The sequence below is a fragment of the Xiphias gladius genome, chromosome 23, assembly GCF_016859285.1.
Source record: "Xiphias gladius isolate SHS-SW01 ecotype Sanya breed wild chromosome 23, ASM1685928v1, whole genome shotgun sequence".
Taxonomy (NCBI): Eukaryota; Metazoa; Chordata; class Actinopteri; order Istiophoriformes; family Xiphiidae; genus Xiphias; species Xiphias gladius.
This window is the reverse complement of record NC_053422.1, coordinates 17,798,315-17,817,321: the sequence shown is the minus strand read 5'-3', so window position 1 is coordinate 17,817,321 and position 19,007 is coordinate 17,798,315. Positions and strand designations below refer to the sequence as shown.

General features: G+C 42.4%; 1 protein-coding gene across 1 annotated transcript; it reads left to right on the top strand.

Moving 5' to 3' along the window:
- Nucleotides 1–883: 883 nt before the first annotated feature.
- On the top strand, nt 884–18,826 carry atp10b (ATPase phospholipid transporting 10B). The gene is made up of 23 exons (XM_040120604.1): nt 884–1,293; nt 4,257–4,461; nt 4,778–4,863; nt 5,169–5,275; nt 6,243–6,374; nt 6,635–6,762; nt 7,094–7,346; nt 8,167–8,360; nt 9,349–9,440; nt 9,582–9,693; nt 9,904–10,065; nt 10,751–11,291; nt 11,426–11,526; nt 11,615–11,741; nt 11,851–12,035; nt 14,479–14,746; nt 15,379–15,455; nt 15,553–15,678; nt 15,759–15,959; nt 16,126–16,206; nt 16,348–16,452; nt 16,739–16,926; nt 18,517–18,826. Exons 1-23 carry the CDS (start codon nt 884–886, stop codon nt 18,824–18,826), a joined length of 4,191 nt encoding a protein of 1,396 aa, XP_039976538.1.
- Nucleotides 18,827–19,007: the final 181 nt, after the last annotated feature.

Below are 19,007 nucleotides of genomic sequence, written 5' to 3'. Positions count from 1 at the left end.
TTGGCAAGAAATCTTCCCAGCCCACCTTTCAGGATTCTGTAGCTGACCTCTGACCTCTCTGTGGATAAGGTGGAGGCAAACGGGGGGTTTTATTACATGCACCAATAAAGAATCATGCCAATTCTTATTCCTTGTCAATAAACATTTTGGACTGTATTCTCCGTCTGTACTCCCCGGTATGGGGCATCTAAGTTCCCTCTGCTGTGTTCATTCACACTCTTCAGACATGACTTCATATATGTTTGCCCTGAGCAATCGTGGCGCTCCGCTCGGCGATGTGTTGTCAGTTCAGATCTCCTTATGACCCACTGCACCAATTTTCTGCTATTCAAATATTGGATTGTCAGCTCATTTAAGCACTGTCTTGTTGATACTGTATTAGTGTGTCTTTAATGTTTTATTTTCAAGGACAACATCCATGAGTAAAGTATTAATGACGGTAAAGACTACTTAACCACAAAGGTATCACTGACTCACAATTCTGCAACCTATTTCAAAGGTTGTGAAAATGCTACTGGTTCAATGATTCTGCTCAAATGAGATTATTGACAGTAAAATGAAAATGAGCTGAAGTTTACTGGAACACTCACAGCTAAATTTCTGACTGTAATCAGCCGCCTTATTTCCGTCTCAATGAGACTTTAACAGCTCCGGTGCAAGGAATGCAATCACACCTGTCAATGCAAGGGGCGGACTCAGGGGAGGGCTAGGTGTGCTGTCACTGGTTTTAACCTGGCATTAGGCTTCACACACTCACAGAGAATCACTGAAGGAGAGGAATGGCCCGAGGAGAGTCTCTTTAACTCATAGGAGCTGTGAGTGTTGAGCGGATGGGAAGAGAAAGTTGGTGAGAAGAGGAAAAAGGAAAACAGACAGAGCAGCCATGACGTGGAGGAGCCCTCTGGCCGTTGTCAGGGATGCTCTGAGAGGTCAGAGGGCGAGGGAGAAGGACCTCCGCAACTTGGTGTCCAATCTGCCTTATGAGGGACTGGGGAAGACAAAGCAACCCAACCGCTACTTCCCTGGAAACGTCATCAAGACCACCAAATACACCCTCCTCCTCTTCATCCCCATGAACCTCTTTGAGCAGTTTCACCGTCTGGCCAACATCTACTTTGTGGGCCTGGCTATTCTGAACTTTGTCCCCGTAGTGAATGCCTTCCAGCCCGAGGTAGCTCTGATCCCCATTTGTGTCATCCTGTCTCTGACAGCCCTGAAGGACGCCTGGGAGGACTTCAGGAGGTACCAGTCGGACAGGAAGCTCAACAACACACCGTGTTTCATCTACAGCAGGTAAATGACTCAAAGACAATCATGTGCTGAATACAGTGTGTTGCCACATGCACATTGTGGCAAGTGGAAACACTCATGGTGTATTAACGGCACCTCCACATCTGTGTTTGTGATTCTTATCATCCAGCGTGTTGATGTCTGTGTGAGTGTGTAGATCTGTGCAACTGTGTGTATTTTACCTCCTCTGCGTTTCAGCACCCCGTGGGAATTTTTGATTTAGAAATAGAAAATGTGTGGGAGATTATTCCTCTTTTGAAGCGCTGCACAACAATATCTCTCACCATCACATTGTGCACATTTGATGAAATCCTCATCTGGATGTTGCATCAGCAAAGACAGTAAGGTTAGCGGTTATCTATTTTTGAATTACTGGTGAAAAATGAATAATTCACAAAGGAGGATAAACACTGTCATTTTCAACCCTTTCAATGCTGGGATTTTGGAGTAGAGTGGATGGAGGGGCTGTGGATTTCCTACGAATATGATGTGAGACTGGAGACACCTCTGATTATGAATCCTCACAGAATCAACCTATGGAAGGGTTTATAATTAACCAGCAGCTGCTTGTTTTCAAAGTCCCCAAGAAGGGTCAGCAGGGATTTATGGGGGTGCAGCCTAAGCTAGGGGAAAAGCCTGCATCGTGTGTGTGTGTGTGTTTATGTGTGAGTGTGTGTGTGTGTGTGTGTGTGTGTGTGTGTGTGTGTGTGTGTGTGTGTGTGTGTGTGTGTGTGTGTGTGTGTGTGTGTGTGTGTGTGTGTGTGTGTGTATGTTTATGTGTGATAGTGTGTGTGGTGACAGGGTCCATGTGGCCTGAAGTGCAGACTCCAGACGCAGCATTTCGGACACTTCAGAGAACACGCCAGTCCCTCTGCCTCAAGCAATGAGATAAACAGCAGTTGAGTCACAGTGAGCGGGCTCTCGTAGTCTCTCCTGGTCTCTCCTGGTCTCTCCTGGTCTCTCCTGGTCTCTCATGTCTTGCTGGGTGGGGATGCTAAATCTTAATTTTGGGCTTGCAAAGATTAGACCAAATCGATTGGGTGGGAATTCTTTGAAGTATACAAATGTTTCCAGAAGATGCTCCAGAATAAATTTTAGGCTTCCACACACTCTTTCACACCTCTTCTTCTCTATCCAGGTGAAGCTCATCCATCTGACAGCACAAGGACACCTATTTAAACACATGGAGAAAGCGTGCTCTTAAATATGCTACTCATCCTTGCAGTTCTTGAAAAGCTCACATGGAATGCAATCAGATGAGAGAGATTTAAGTCATCAGACCTTCTCAGATGCACATCTTTATTTCCTATCACCCATCACCCACATGTTGTTTTCACATAGGTGTGAAGTGCTTGTTATCTTCAGGGTCATCCTATCTATCTCCTCTCAATCTTAAACTCTTGTCAATCCACCTGAGCTCAAACACATGCACATACCAGCTATTAATCATGCTGTTTGAATGCCAAGTAGTGTTATTACATTGTTAAACATGTCTGTTTTTATTGTTTTTTAACATTAAAACCAGTCACCACACCTCACAGACAGCTCCTGTCTGTTGTTTAAAAGTTGTCTGAGTTCATTTCATCTACAGAACGTATGAATGTGAATCTTAAAACACGTATTATCAAACCAAACCCTTAATCAATGTAAAGTGTCACTTTATCTCTGAAGGATAGTTTTCTCTGCAAAATACTACATATTCTTAGGTTTTATCACAAAGGCACTCCAGGAAGCCAAATCCACAAGAACGACAAATATTTCTTTTTATAGCTAAAAGATCAGTTGTATGTTCAAATTAGTGCAGTCCAAAAATAATGATTCGATGGCAGCTAGCTTGGCTCTGTCAAATGGTAACAAAATCTATCCAGCAGCACCTCTAAAGATAGTTAATTAACACGTAATATCACATTTCCATACAAATCCAAAGTGTAAAAATGAAAATCTACCATTTTACTGGGGCTTATGTAGTAGACAATTTTTTGGCTCTGAGCAGTTACCAGGCAACCGCAGCCAAGACATAGTCCATGACATACAGCCCTGCAAAGCAGTGAATTATCATTTTTACACTTCAGTTTTTGTACAGATTAATATTAATTAATATTACATGTTAATCACTGAGCTTTAGAGGAGCTGGTTTTTGTCACCTTTGGACAGAGCTAGGCTAGATGTTTCCCTTTGTTTCCAGTCTTTGTGCTAGGCTAAGCTAACCAGCTGCTGGCTGTAGCTTCATATTAACTGTACAGATATGTGATCGGTATCAATCTCAACATTTAAACAAACAAGTTTATTTCCTAAAAAATGTCAAACAATTCCTTTAAAACACTTTAGGATGAGGTAAATTTAAAAGCTTTATGATCATGTCTGGGATGTAACCGACACCATGATGTGAGAACACACGACACACCTTTGAGAAAGGGACCTCCCATAAATGAAAACTGTTAATTAGGCTGCTTGACACATAGAAAATGTACAGTAACAATTCCTGACAGGAGAGACAAAATTTGTGCAACCTGGTTAAGGATAATGTAAACACAACATACTAAAAATACATAAACCCCCCTCCCTGCTTTGTTTTGTTTTGCGAGGCGTGGTCTTATGTGGCAGCCACCCGATCAGGTCCTACATGCAGGGCAACATACCTGCAGCTCTCTGTCACTGGTACTTGGCCGGCTTGATGTACAGGTTCAAAAAAATATGTGGCCCTCTGGGAACACTGGGAACAGCCTTAGCTCATCATGTATAGTGTATTGTGTCTTCCTTCCAGTTTTGCTTTATCCCTAACTTAAGCAGTTGCTGTGATGATATTTCATTTGATTGCATAAACATAGATAAAATATGGCCATAATCCTAATATTTCAGTTATTAAACAAGAATGTGACAAAAATCAATATAAAAGCCACCCAGGGACTTGTGTCTCTTTGGAAAATCTTGTCTGTTATGACTGTTGCTGTCATCTCTGATTTCAGGACAGAGAAACAGTTTATGGAGAGGTGTTGGAAGGATGTGCGAGTGGGGGATTTTGTGAAGGTGGTTTGCAATGAGATCGTCCCGGCAGACCTCTTGCTCCTGCACACGTCGGACCCCAACAGTGTTTGTCACATAGAGACAGCCAACCTGGATGGAGAGACCAGCCTGAAGCAGAGGAGGGTGGTGCCTGGCCTCTGCATCTCGGTGAGGAATATTTAAGACATCTCGGTTTAATTTCTTCTTTCTTCGCAGTCTTCTATCCCCATTCCCTCAGTACTGTCTCACCTTTTTCCTCTGTCCTTGTGACTGACATTTAACACGCCTTAACAGAGCAACTGTGACGTGTCCTGACATTACTTACTGTAACTGCAGATCATTATAATAGGTGAAAGTTGGTGGTGACACACAGAAAACATACCTGTTGGATTATACACCTTTAATGAATATTTTTGGACCACAGTTGCCTTTCCAGCATGAAATAACCAGTATGTCATTCTTGAATCATCTTCTAATTTCCCAGGACCCTGAATTTGAACCTGAAAGCTTCAATGGCGTCGTGGTGTGTGAAAAGCCCAACAACAATCTGAATCATTTCAAGTGTTATGTGTGAGTATCAAATACACAGATCACATGGATTCCCAAAACAGCTTCTTTGAGCCTTTCAGAGCAACCGAGCAAAACTAATTCCAACCCACTTGCTGCACTTTCTGATGCTACCTTTGGCATTACTGGGGCTGTAATAGACTATAATCGATTTCCTCAGGCACCACAGTTCTTATAGATGGTCTACCCATGCTGTCCAGGTATGGCCATAAAGCAGGAGAATTGCTAATGGGGTATATATAAGAAGTAATGAATATCTAACAAGATCTGACAGTACAAAGGAGGTTTCTCACCTTCTCCTGCTGCAGAGAGAAACCTGATATGGAGAAGGTGGGCGCTGGTATTGAGAGTCTGCTGCTTCAAGGCTGCACAGTGAGAAACACGGACCATGCTGTTGGCTTTGTGGTGTATGCAGGTATATTCTGTATTTTTTTGGCTGCTTCCGTGATATAAACCTGAGCTTGTAGTGTTTTTGTTGAGGGCCGTAGTGTAGACTATAGAAATACTGAGGTCATGAATCCAAATTTCCCCACCACAACCCAAGAAATTTCTGACTCACTACAGCTGCACTCTGTAAAAAAAAAGAACAATCTAATCTAAAAAATCTAATATATTATGATGTATTTTTGCACATTTAGTCATGTAAATGTTCAGTTATACTTTCTGTACATTTTGCCTCCCTACATTGTGATCTGCTGCAGGTATGTAATTATGGTGGAAAATACTAATTGCCTCTCATTTTAATGTGACTTCTGCATTTAATTAAAAAAAAAAAATTTAATTTATTTTTTTGCCTAATAACAATCAAAGCAAAGATAGCAAGGCTAAGACTATACAGCCATGCTAATGGCTCTATGAGTCACTTAAGGTACAGCTGAGGCTGATGGGAATGTCATTACCTTTCCAGGTATTTGGTCATAAACAAATTAATCTTTTGACCTAATGGTGGTGCTAGATTAAAAGTTACCGGATCACCAAAGTTGTTACAGTGATAGCCATCTGGAAACCATGACTGTACAAACTTTTGTGCCAGTCCTGCATAATTTCATGGCAGTTCATCTGGTGTCTGTTGAGATATTTCAGCCTGGACCAAAGTATTGGACCATGGCTAAAAATATCAGAATCAATCTTTAAAATGTGTGAATAATGTATGTCATCAAAAAATGTAAACATCCTAATAAACCCCCAGATTTGCAGAAATATTACGGAGGACATGACCTCAGTTTTTCTCGATGGTAGTTATGGCCATTTTTTGTCCTTGCATGAACTGAACCACAATGAGCACATTTTAAGATATAAGAATCAATTTCCCTTAGTGTTCACTGACCATATGAAATGCCTGTTCGTGAACTGAACCAGCACCTTCTGATCCCACCTTTAAGGCCATGAAACCAAGTCCATGCTCAACAACAACAGGCTGAGGTACAAGCGCAGCAAACTAGAGCGGAAGCTGAACACAGACGTCATCTTATGTGTCATTCTCCTCCTCACCATGTGTCTCGTCGGAGCAATAGGTCAGTGAGGAAGTGCATAACTTACCCATAAAATCACTACAAAGACTGGTTCCTGATTAATGCTTTTAGATTCATGAGGTGAAGTTTAATTTCCACTAAAATGATGATAATAAAAAAAAGAGTCACTCAGTCACTTTGGCCACAGGCCCAAACACATACCAGGAGAAAAAAGGGAGGAGACAGGGGAAGGTGTGGTGCCAAAAATAGCTTTCCTCCCTGCGCGTCAGTGGTGTGATTAATCCCTCTGTCCTCACATGCAGGTCACTACATATGGCTGCAGGCGCTGCCTGGTGTGCCCCCTTACCTGGTCCCCCTCAGCACGGGTCACCTGGACAGTCCCAGTCTGTCTAGCTTGTACATGTTCTTCACCATGATCATCCTGCTGCAGGTGGAGGAGTCTGCATGTGTGTGTGTGAGAGAGTAGTCAGGGCTGTTGGGAGTGTTTTTATTCATTTGAAAATCACTTAATTACACCTCTCTCCTTCCGTCTCCTCTCTGGTTTACTTTCCCCCTCTTTTCTCATCCATCCTCTCTTTTCTCCCCATTTTCTTCCTTTTCAACCATATCTTTCAATCTCTTCTCCTCCCATCTTCCTGTGTTCTTCCCTTTCATCTTTCCATTTTTTCTTTTGCATCTGTTATTTCCTGCCATTCCATGACCTCCTTTCCCCTCCTTTCTCCAATCACTCCCTTCTCTGTCTCCTCTCCTCTCCTCTCCAGGTCTTGATTCCTATCTCCCTGTACATTTCCATTGAGTTGGTGAAGATCTGTCAGATCTTCTTCATCACTAATGACATTGATCTGTACGATGAAGAGACAGACAGCCGCATGCAGTGTAAGGCCCTGAACATCACAGAGGACCTGGGACAGATTGAATACGTCTTCTCAGACAAGACTGGCACCCTCACTGAGAATAAGATGGTGTTTCGGCGATGCTCCATCATGGGCACTGAGTACCCACACAAAGAGAATGGTAAACCTTCACACTGAGACGTTTTATACAACCAAAGAACAGTTGACGCACCTTTCACTGCTTTTCATATAGGCCCCTATGTTTTTATATATGTGTATATATATATATATATATATATATACACTCATGAAAAACACTCATGAAAATACACTCATGAAAATACAACAATTTGTTTTCAGCCAGCTCCATTACCAGTTTAGCTTGAGGACTAATGATGTGAGCTCATCACTTCATCTTCAGTGGATTGCACGTGAAATTTGGCGTTCATCATAGTCCCCATTATCAGAAGTCACCGGAAAATGAATTACTTACTTTTGACATTAGCAGGTGTTTCTATTATTTTGTCCACCCCATTTATATCTGTGAGGGTAGGCCAAATGAGAGTATGAGATTTTTTTCTATATTGAAACACAGACTGAATACATGTTAAGATATAAATTAGTGGAGAAAAGGCACAAAGCGGATACTTAGGAGACTCTTATCAATATATTTTGTCCCCCTTTTACTTGTATCTTTTTTTCCTGATCAGAGAAATCCATTTTTTGCTTCCATATTTGTGCTGCCGAGCTTCAATCTGATTTGGTATACTGTCTAACTTTATTACTGATCTATTTACCCTGGAGTTGAGATCCCTTTTGCAGTATTTGACTCTTCCCAAGGTTCTTTTATTCTGTCTTTATTCTGTCTAATCTGGGTCTTTAAAGTCCTATTACACTGCAATTGTGGTTAAGGGCCCCACTTCTGAACATAACTTGGCTTGACATATTGGAAATATACAGTGCATATTGTATGTATCAAAATGGCTTTGGGATTTTTGCAGCCATCCGCCTCGCTGTCCTTGAAGAACAAGAGTCCGAGGACGAGGTCATCTACAACCAGCGGCCACAACCCCCACGGACTGGATGGTCCCTGGATACTGAGGACACCAACCCTGAAGACATACAACATCAACATGGCAGCCGACGCAAGATCTCACGAAATGCCCAGAGCAATGTGGCCTTCAGCAGTCTGCTGGTAAAATGATCACTCAGTCCGGAAGAAAAAGCAGACATTTAATTCAAATGGCTTTGCTTGTTTTGATATTAAAAGACAGTCAACGCAGGGTAACTGGAAGCAGCCAAGGGTAAAATGGTCATCAGCATCTCCCTTGATAGCTCATGAGCCAGTGAGAATGCATTCATCAACATGAAAGTACAAACATTATCCATTCATCCATTTTGATTTTTGAAGTTTCTTTTGGGTCCCAGCTGGACCTGGACCCGGAAAAATCTCAAACAGTTTGCATCCCTAAGTCTGAAGCCAGACAGTCCCTAATTTTTTGGCTTGTGACCCTTGAAGCAAATCTGTGTCTGCTTGTGAAAGAAGGCAAAGATTAGAGGTTAAGTCTGAAAACTAAACACAGGTTTGTGTAGCAGGAAAGTTTTTTTTCTGATTCCCCCACAGATATATCTTGTGATGCCTTGTGGGTGGTCTCAACCTCCAGGCGGGGAACCACTGGGCCAGCAGGATGCTCCCATTCATCCATTTTCTAAACTGCTTATCATGCTCAGGGGTCACAGTGGACAGGAACCAGCATTCATTGGGAAAAGAGTAGGATACAAACCTAGACAGGTCGCTAGGCAATCACAAAGCTGACAACATTATTTTAATTAAAAAAAAAAAAAAAATTAACGATTGGATGGATTAAGTCGGACCACCGTTATATGAGTAGACAAATTCCATTTATCGCTGATTTTGGCTGCAGCTGCTCCGAGGTGTACATCAGCCTAACTGGGTTTTGGTTCTGCTTCTTTCCTTCAAACTGTTTTCCAGTTATCGGGTAATTAGCAGCGTTCATACTGTTTATGCCTTAACTCTAATATTAAGGTATCAAACTTTTAACCCTTGTCCAGTTTCAAAATAAGAGGCCCTTCCTTAAACATACTTCATGTCTGAATCCACACTTAGAGGACCTCAAGCTGCCATTTGTTTACTCAAATCTCATCCTTCCTTGTGTCAAAAGGCCTCATGGTCCCAGTCCCTGCTGCAGATGGCCGAGCTGCTAGGTGTAAGTGATGAGCACATCCATTTTGGCTCCAAGTTGCCCCTGTGTCTGTGACGGGACATATGGTCATGCTGGGCACCATTTGGCACAGACCACTGATGTCACATAAACTGTAAACGGGCACTATAGATTAGTCATCGTCGTCTTGGTATACTGTACAGTGTCTCTGTAGTGTCTATTTTTGTCCACAGGGCAAAGAGCAGAGGCCTGGAGAGCCGGGCTGAGACAGAAGAGGGCTGCAAGGCAGCACAGTCCCCATCTATAGCTTTCCTCACGCTGCGTCTCTTACAGAGCGGAACTTTTGTATGAATGAAAACTTCCTCCCTTCCTTCCTTCCGTCCTTCCCATAATCTTTCCTCGTACATGCACAAACGAAACTGGAGGGAAAAGGTTAAAAGCTAAAAACTTTTTCCAGTCCTGTCACATCAAATCAGTGAAAGCTGAGTGTAAGCAAGAACCAGTTTATCAACATGAGCCTTTAATTAAAAAACTGATTAACTTTTACTCCAACAGGAAACTACGGTGATTCCAGACAGGAAGCTGCTTCAGCAGATTAGCAGGGCAGAGTGCAGCAGTGGCGGCAGCCGGCAGATAGATCCCTACCTGGACTTTTTTCTTGCTCTAGCCATTTGCAACACTGTGGTGGTTTCCATGGCAACAAGTCGGAGACAGAGGGTAAGCGCTCCGTTGACTGCGACTGTGGATGGGATGTAGAGATGAAGGGCACAGTCAGGAGAGAAAAGATGGACGAAGGATTTGTTCTTGTGAAATTCCCAGCATGCAAACTTATAAAACAATGGAACACTTTTCATCCAAAAGACATTGTGGAGAATCTATTAAGTGTCTTATTCATCATTTTATGATTTCTGTAGATCTATAAACCCATTGTCCAGCAATTTTGCTGCAGTACTGCAATGAAATCTCCATAATTCAATCAGTAACACACACAACAATAAAGTTTAAATTCTTCGTATTAACCTCAAATATCTAGTTTAATTTTGACAGTTTTCATAAATCATCATAAAGTTTCTCCTCTTTCATCAGTGCTCTGTACTAATTTTCTTTCATCTTTAAAGCCCCAGTTGTAAAGGTTCTGAGTCTTCACTAAATTAGCCACATGGTAAAGGGAGATTTGCAGGGGCAATCAGGGTAGCCTTTATTAATTCGAGTACTGGCTGCTCCTGACTGCGCTGTTCTGAGGTCTGGCAGATGGGAGAAATCTGCATGATTTTCCCTTGAGTTTGTAATTAAAGGTAAAAGTAAAGTTGATTCGGAGAGGTTTGGTGTGTTGTCACCATATATGTGTGCGGGCAAAATGTCTGTATAACATCATTTCATGACGTACAAATTCCTGTTTCAGGTGAGTTGGTTCTCACGCTCACAGACAGATAACCCACTGGATACTATGTCCAACCTGGTGAAAAGGGCTGGCTCTCTTCACCATATTTTCACCTCTTGGCAGCAGAAACCAAAGCGAAATCGCACCTTTTCCGTGGACTCAGTTAGAGAGGCGGACCACTTTAATCCTCCTGTAAAAATGGAGGGGACTGGAGACGCCAATGGGCTCCGAACACGTTCGCTCCATGTCCCATCCCAGTGCGACAAGCCTGCAGCGACCGCGGCTAATCTGATCTATGAGGCAGAGAGTCCAGACGAGGCCGCCTTGGTGTACGCAGCCAAGGCATATGGCTTCACTCTGCTGGCCCGCACCCCTGACAGTGTGACGGTGAGGCTCCCGTCTGGGGAGGATCTGGTGTTTGAGGTGCTGGACACCTTGGCCTTTGACTCCAACAGGAAGAGAATGTCTGTTTTGGTGCGACACCCAATCACCAGAGAGTGTGTGCTGTACACTAAAGGTGCGGACTACGCCATCATGGAGCTGCTTGGTACACCGTATGCAGGTGTGTGCAGGTGAAATTACATTTACACACATCTATTACACATTTATCAAATTATTTACATCATTAGACTCTGGGTCGCTTCATAATTCAAAATGAAACCATATATATATACATCCGTGTCATATCATTTCCAGAGCACCTCAGTGGGAGTCAGAAGAATGTAGCAGCTGATACTCAGCATCACCTGGACTGCTATGCTAAGGAGGGGCTTCGTACACTTTGCTTTACAAAGAAGGTGCTTGATCAGATATATTGATATTTACCCGCGTCATTTTCTTAAATGGCAAGAGCTCTGTTTAGTCTTTTCTCTCCATGTGCTGCAGGTTGTGAGTGACAAAGCGTATGAAAGCTGGTCAGTGAACAGACAGAGAGCTCTGGCTGCTATAGACAACAGAGAGGAGCTCATCATGGACACTGCTGTGCAGCTGGAGACAAATCTCTACCTGCTAGGTAACATACATCAGCCCAACACACATCATTCACAATAAACACTGGAACACACACTGTTTATCTGTGTGGTGAGCTCAATGTGGGACTTCGGACATGTCTCCTCCTGCAGGGGCGACGGGCATCGAGGACCGTCTCCAGGAGGGCGTCCCGGACACCATCCTGGCGCTGCGGGAGGCAGGGATCCAGGTGTGGGTGCTGACTGGTGACAAGCCGGAGACAGCTGTCAACATTGGCTATGCCTGCAGGCTACTGGAAGAGGACGACCTGGTGATTAACATGAGCTGCACAAACAAGGTGAGGAGGCTGCCGTGGCCTGACTGATGGTGGCCTGGTGGGTTCAGAGCTGCTTTTCCCAACTGCTTCATGTGAAATGATAAATCCTAGTGCTTCTCTGATACATTTTTTACAATTAGACTACGATTAGAATGAGTTTTAGTGGACCAAAAATGAAATATAAATTGTAATGCCAAACCGTCTCAACAAAGGGTAAATGCAGTTTTTAGTATTTTATTATGTACTGCTGCTACTTAGGGTTATTTTTGTTTTGGATTAATCTGCCAGTTATATTTTCAAATAATAGATTTTTTTGTGTGGTCTGTAAAACATCAGAAAGTAATGAAAAATATATAGAGCCTAAAGTGATGTCTTCAAATGACTTATTTTGTTCAACCAACAATCCAAAATAACAAACATATTCAGTTTACGAATGTAAGACTCCGAAAAAAGGGGCAAATCGTCATTTTGTAGAAGCTGAATCATCAAACATTTGGCATTTTTGCTTAAAAATCAACTAAAACAATTAATTTATTATCAAAAAAGTTGTAATTTTCTGTCATTTGACAAATTGATTAATCAATCAACTAAACATTTCTGCACTGATGCTCTGAGTCTGTAACATCAGATGTCATTCAGGGGTCGTTGTGCGGAATTAAACCAGTTCATTTTATATTCTGAGATCTTACCAAACCTGCCAAATTGGCAGGAGTTTTACAAATAAAGTAAAATATTATCTCCACAAAGACCTATAAAATGGGGCGTGTTATAGCTGATGATAGCTAGAGAGAGAGAGCAACCCTGACTAGAAGAATGATCAGCATGTCAGATCTAATAGGTCTAGCGTAGGCAAAATATCACTTCCCCAACTTAATTACGGGTCCATTTATTTCTATGTTACCTTATTTACCACTTACCTACAAATATATACTTGAATATTTGAAACCACTCAGTAGGAGGTGAGTGAAGTTTCGAAAATGAATGGATCAAAAAGTGAAAATAGTAAAGACCTGGAGCATTAGTACCTTACAAGCAACACAAAGTCCGACTGAACATTGGCCGTTATAAACACATTAAGGCAAGACGTAATTTATGTTTCACATATCAAATACAGCTTGTTTCAGAGGGCAGATTTTTTTTTGGATAGGCATTCAGGACAAGTCGTGTGTTTTCCAAGCAGTAAGTTCAAGAGGTTTTAACTCGGAGCTTGTCTCCCTTCAGTTTAAGTGGTCAAATCTTTTTGACCACTTTTACATTTTAACTAAAGGTCAAACCCTCACATTTCGATCTGAGAAAGATGAGGTGTCAGGTGTGGGCCCTGCTTCTCCGAGGTCATTAAAGATCTGGTAGCACAGGAATGAGCCCTTCATAACAACCTGACCATGTCTAATCATCCCCCGGCCCAAATTGGAAATTACCTGTCGTCTCTATCGGATATATGGGGTGATTTCTGGAACAAAGGGGCTGCTGCGCTTCTCTCAGACGGGACTAGTCACTGATGATGAATGGAGTGAGCTACCCTCAACCCAATACCTAATGCTTTCATATCTAATTACCAGTCTAATATTCAACCCTCAGAGGAAATATCCCTTCTCTTATGATCCAGAGCAGAGGCATATTGGTAATGAACTATTTTTACCACTGTAACTCGATGACCATCTGGGGGATGCACTCCCACCATCCTCATCCTACCACACCTAATGAAATTTAGCCAGCATTAGATAGATTAGATGAATAAAAACAGGGTGTGACCCGTTTTTTTATTTTATTTTATTTTATTTATCTTTTTATTTTTTTTTTTACATCATATCAGTTTTCCTTTCGGCTAAGATCCAGGATGTATTTACAGAAGACAGTGATGAGTCTGACGGGAGCAGAGCCTGGCAACTGCTTATAGTCAGACATCTTGAACATGACTCAACAGCAGAGTAATGTCTATTACCAGCATATACCATAATCTGCAGAGGAGTAGTCCTTTAGTGTTATTTCTATTTATTCACTTTGCGTTTCTTTTGTATTATATAAGGTGTTTCATCCAAAGTTACGACCTATACGTGTCCTCTTTCATTTTTTGTGTTATGTTTTGGTAACCACAGACTACCTTGTGTGCAACAATCAGATTTAAATCAAACTTTGTAATAGGGCAGCAACAAACAATTATTATCAGTATGGATTAATTTGATGATTATTTGAACAGTTGATTAATCATTAATCGATTAATGACGGACAGTCTGAAACCCAAAGTTATTCGTTTTACTCTCACATGAGACCAAGAAAAGCAGTAAGTATTCACACTGACGAAGCTGGAACCAGCAAATGTTTGGCATTTTTGCTTGAAAAAAAAAAGACTTGAATGATGATTCGTTTATCAAAATTCTTGCCAAATAATTTACTATCAGTAATTGTTTAAGCTCTACTTTGTAAAGCTTCATGAAAATGTTAACAAGCAGATGCTGTTTGCCAGCTAATGTGCACGTCCATCCTGGACTGCACTCTGGAGGAGGTGAGGAGGTACAGCGAAGACCCTAGTAATGTGGACACAACCCCGGACATCTCTCTGGTGATCGACGGACGCACCCTGACCATGGCTCTTTCTTCAGACCTGCAGGGCCGCTTCGTGGACCTGGCGAAGTGCTGTCGCTCTGTGCTCTGCTGCCGAGTCACACCCTTACAGAAGGGCAGCGTGGTGAAAGTGGTCCGGGAGAAACTCAAGGTCATGACCCTGGCTGTCGGTGAGAAACCTCTGTTGACCTGTTCACATGATTCCAAATGCATTCACCTGGGACTTTTATCCGACTCCTATGAGCGCAACACGATCGAAAAGAAAGCAGCTTTATAAACACAGTAAACTTTAAAAACTGTGTAGAACTGAGCTGACAAAGACATCAGGGGTTTTTGCAAGTCTTTGTGTGAGCTTAATCGCCACAACAAATGTTACTCAGATATCACTTCAAGATCAAAACGCCTCTGACAGGCTGTGGTGGGTAACTGTATTTTCTGCATTACGCTTTTTTTTTTTTGCATCATGTCAGGATACTTTAGGCCAATTTCTACAAGTAATCAATAAATTGATTACCATTGTGCGCTGATGGGTGTGTAAAGATAATGTAATTATCGGATGCAATTGGCTTTTGCTCTGCCTGTTTTGAGTCATGATACTATATCCTGAAAAATTGAAAAAAAAAGTATTGAGAATAAAGGCAAAATATCAGAAACACAGGTTGTTTTGCATAAAACTCACAATTAAATTCCCATATAAATGCATTTTGAAATAATGGATGTACTGATACCCACAAATTCAGTGGGTTTTAATCCATTTTCAGCTGCACCTGTTGTTAAACTGATCCTCACCCTGTGGCTTCAGGCGATGGTGCAAATGATGTGAACATGATCCAAGCAGCTGATATCGGCATCGGGGTATCCGGGCAGGAGGGCATGCAGGTCTGAACGCAGGTCTTGGCTTTGAAGATGTGGTGCTTTTCTCCTACTTCTCTCACCGGCCCGGGCCTATCATGACTGCTCTCTCTGTCACCTGCAGGCCGTCATGGCGAGCGATTTCGCTATATCTCGCTTCAAACACCTGAAAAAACTCCTCCTGGTTCATGGCCACTGGTGCCACAGGCGACTCGCCGACATGACCGTTTACTTCTTCTACAAGAATGTGGTGAGTCTCGAAGCCGCGTCACGGTTTCCGCTGTCTGATCTTTCCGTCCAATCACGTACCGTTGAATGTGTGTTTCTCAGGCCTACGTGAACCTGCTCTTCTGGTATCAGTTCTTCTGCGGCTTCTCCGGCACCGCCATGATCGACTACTGGCTGCTGATTTTCTTCAACCTCTTCTTCACCTCTGCGCCGCCCGTCATGTTTGGGATCATGGACAGAGACCTGTCTGCAGAGATGCTGCTGGGTGTTCCTGAACTGTACAGGGCCGGAAAGGGAGCAGGGGTCAGCGACACTCCCACACTACAGAGCCACTCTTTATTCTGAGGAAATAAAAAAAACAAAACAAAAAACAAGTCTGATCAGGAGCTACATTTTTATGGCGTTAGGCTCTTGATGGATTCCTTGTTGTGCTGTCTTGTATTTTATACTTCTGTGGGTGTTGTTTTAGGAATACAAGTGTTCACCCTTCTTGGTTACCATGCTGGATGCCTTCTATCAGAGCCTGGTGTGCTTCTTTATTCCGTACTTGGTGAGAGAAACATTTAAATGCAGGGTCTTTGATTACACATCGTACAATGATGCATCTGTCACGGTGCATCCTCTGAGTTATTTTACCCCGAGTTATCTGCTTTCTGCCTAAAAATTGACAACATGTGTTTTTCTCCCTCAGGCTTACCGGGATTCAGACATTGATGTTTTTACCTTTGGAACTCCTTTGAACACAATTTCTCTATTTACCATCCTGCTGCATCTGTCAATAGAGATCAAAGCCTGGGTGAGTGCTGAACTGATGGGTATCTATTTCGAGATATAATCACGGTGTACCTCCGGGGAGCCAAAACTCTTATCATTAGATAGTTTCAGTCGGTGTGCATTTAAAGGCCAATATATTAACATACAGTTGAATGTATAACGTCTAGAAACTGGCACTGCATATAGTTGCATTACATTATTCAGCTGGGTTTTTAAAGGTGTGCACCAAAAACAGAGAATTGATTTTTTTGGACTGATGACATTGTTACTGATAGATCTTACTGCTGCTTTGTGCATCTGTCTTGTAGACGGTGGTTCACTGGGTAATCATGCTGGGCAGCGTGGTGTTGTACTTCACCGTGACGTTGGCCTACAGCGCCGCCTGCGTCACCTGTAACCCTCCATCCAACCCGTACTGGATCCTCCAGAGCCAGATGGCCGACCCCATGTTCTGCCTTGTCTGCCTCATCACCACTGTGGTGGCTCTGCTGCCCAGGTGCGATCAGTGTCATCATCTCTGTGGCCGTCAGTCTGGAAACCCAGAGGCCCCTTGTCATTCTTACAGAGTAGCTTTTATATGTACTTTTTTGAGTACTTTCTAATATTGGTAACTCTACTTGAGGATTTTTGTCCTAAATGAATCTTTTTGCTGTACAATTTGCCACAAAACATACATCCCTTCCCCCCGCCAGACATCTTTGAGGGAAGCAGCAGAAGCAGCCGAGTGTGGTCCTACAGTACCTCCTCTTTTCCTTATTTTCTCCTCACTTTTATCTGCTGTTAAGATGATTTTTAAGGACAAGAAAAAACAGAAAGAAACCACACAATAATTCTGAAACTAACATAGAACCTGGTGTGGAACATTTTGCCTTTTTGTAGTAGACATTAACAGTTCAGATGCAGACAGTTAACATAGGGAGAGAGATAGGTGGATGACTTGCAATAAATGTTGCTGCTATATCATCTCAGTTGTAACCACTAGGCTGCCAGAACACCCCATACATAATAATAACAGGTATTATACTGAAATAATTTTAGAAAGGCCAGAATTAAATAGCTACCAGCCTACACAACTATGCTATTAATTCACAGTCAAGACATTTGATTGAAATGTGCTCCGAACCCGTTTTTCTTCATAAGACAGCTTATAAGGAAGCTCTCTGATAGAGAAAACATGGTCATAATCAGATGCCACAATGGCCCTTTTACATTGACCATATGTAACCTAGGCTGCAACTAATGTTTATTTTTCAAAATCAGTTTTTTTTTGTTCTTGTCTTAAAATGTCAGAAAATATTGTAATGATTGTCTCATCAACAGTCCAAAAAAGATCTTCATTTTACAGTAATACAAAACAGAGAAAGTAGCAAATCCTCACACTGGAGAAATTGGAACAAGCAAACGTTTGGCACGTTCGCCAGAGAAAATGACTCAAACAATTCATTTCATGTTGATCGACTAATCAATTATGTAGCCAAAAGTTAGAGTAGTTCTCAGAACTTCACTTAAGCAGTTTGCAGTTTTTCTATTTGAGATGGATATTCTAGTCCAGTGGTTCCCAAGATAAATCTGAGGGGACACAGTATGATCCAAGGCATAAGAAAAAAAATCTCTATTTGACACAATTTCATATTTTAGTGTTTTTTGTAAAATGTTATATACTTTAACTGTTTAGGCCTCTAAAAAACCTTCAGATAAAACAATTGATCATGTGTGATGAAGAATCACAAATTTCTATGGGACACAAGTCAAAAAGGTTGGGAGGCACCTCCCGCCCCTGTTTAAACCCATTCAACCTTGTAATTACATTATTCATGCATTATTTTGGAATGTGCATTTGACTCGTGCAGATCATTAAATGCTATGAATTTGTGAGGCTGGCTTGGCGCATAGGCAGTCGAGGCTGATTTGTAATTATATAATGTTAACTGTGAAGGTCAGGAACGACTGCACCACGGCTCCGTCTTCCTCTGGGTTGCTGATGCGTCTGAAAGTGCTGATATTTAGAGGGAATGCTCTGATTTACATCAAAGGGCCGCATATTTTTCACTGGCCTACTTTCTCACCACCACACTCTCTCCCCCAGGTACATGTTTCACGTGCTGAGGAACTCTATCGCCCCCTCTCCACTCCTGCAAGCCAGGCAGCTGGACCGGCTGGACCCCTCCTCAAGGGACCAGTGGATCAAGGAGTGGAGGAGCTTCAGGGGCGGAGGGCATGTCAAACGCTCCAGGCTGTCTACCCCACCCTCTTCTACCCCGGAGACCCCTGCGGACATTTATCCCCAGTCTCCCACAGCCTCTGATGTCACGGGGGATGAATTTGCACTCAATATTATCACTGAAAACTATCTGGGGCCTGTACAGACGAGAAACAAAGATTCATTGGTAACTTGAAGGCCAAAAGCAGCACTAAGGTGATTATTTAATCAGAAAATCCCAAATACTCTGGACTGGCTCACAAGATCATACATCCCATTGTGCAGTAATGTCTCCTTTCTGGGGGTGGGGGAGGTGGTCTTACATAAATGCAATCAGGGAGAAATATTCTTCTTCTCTGACTTGTGACAAATCATCG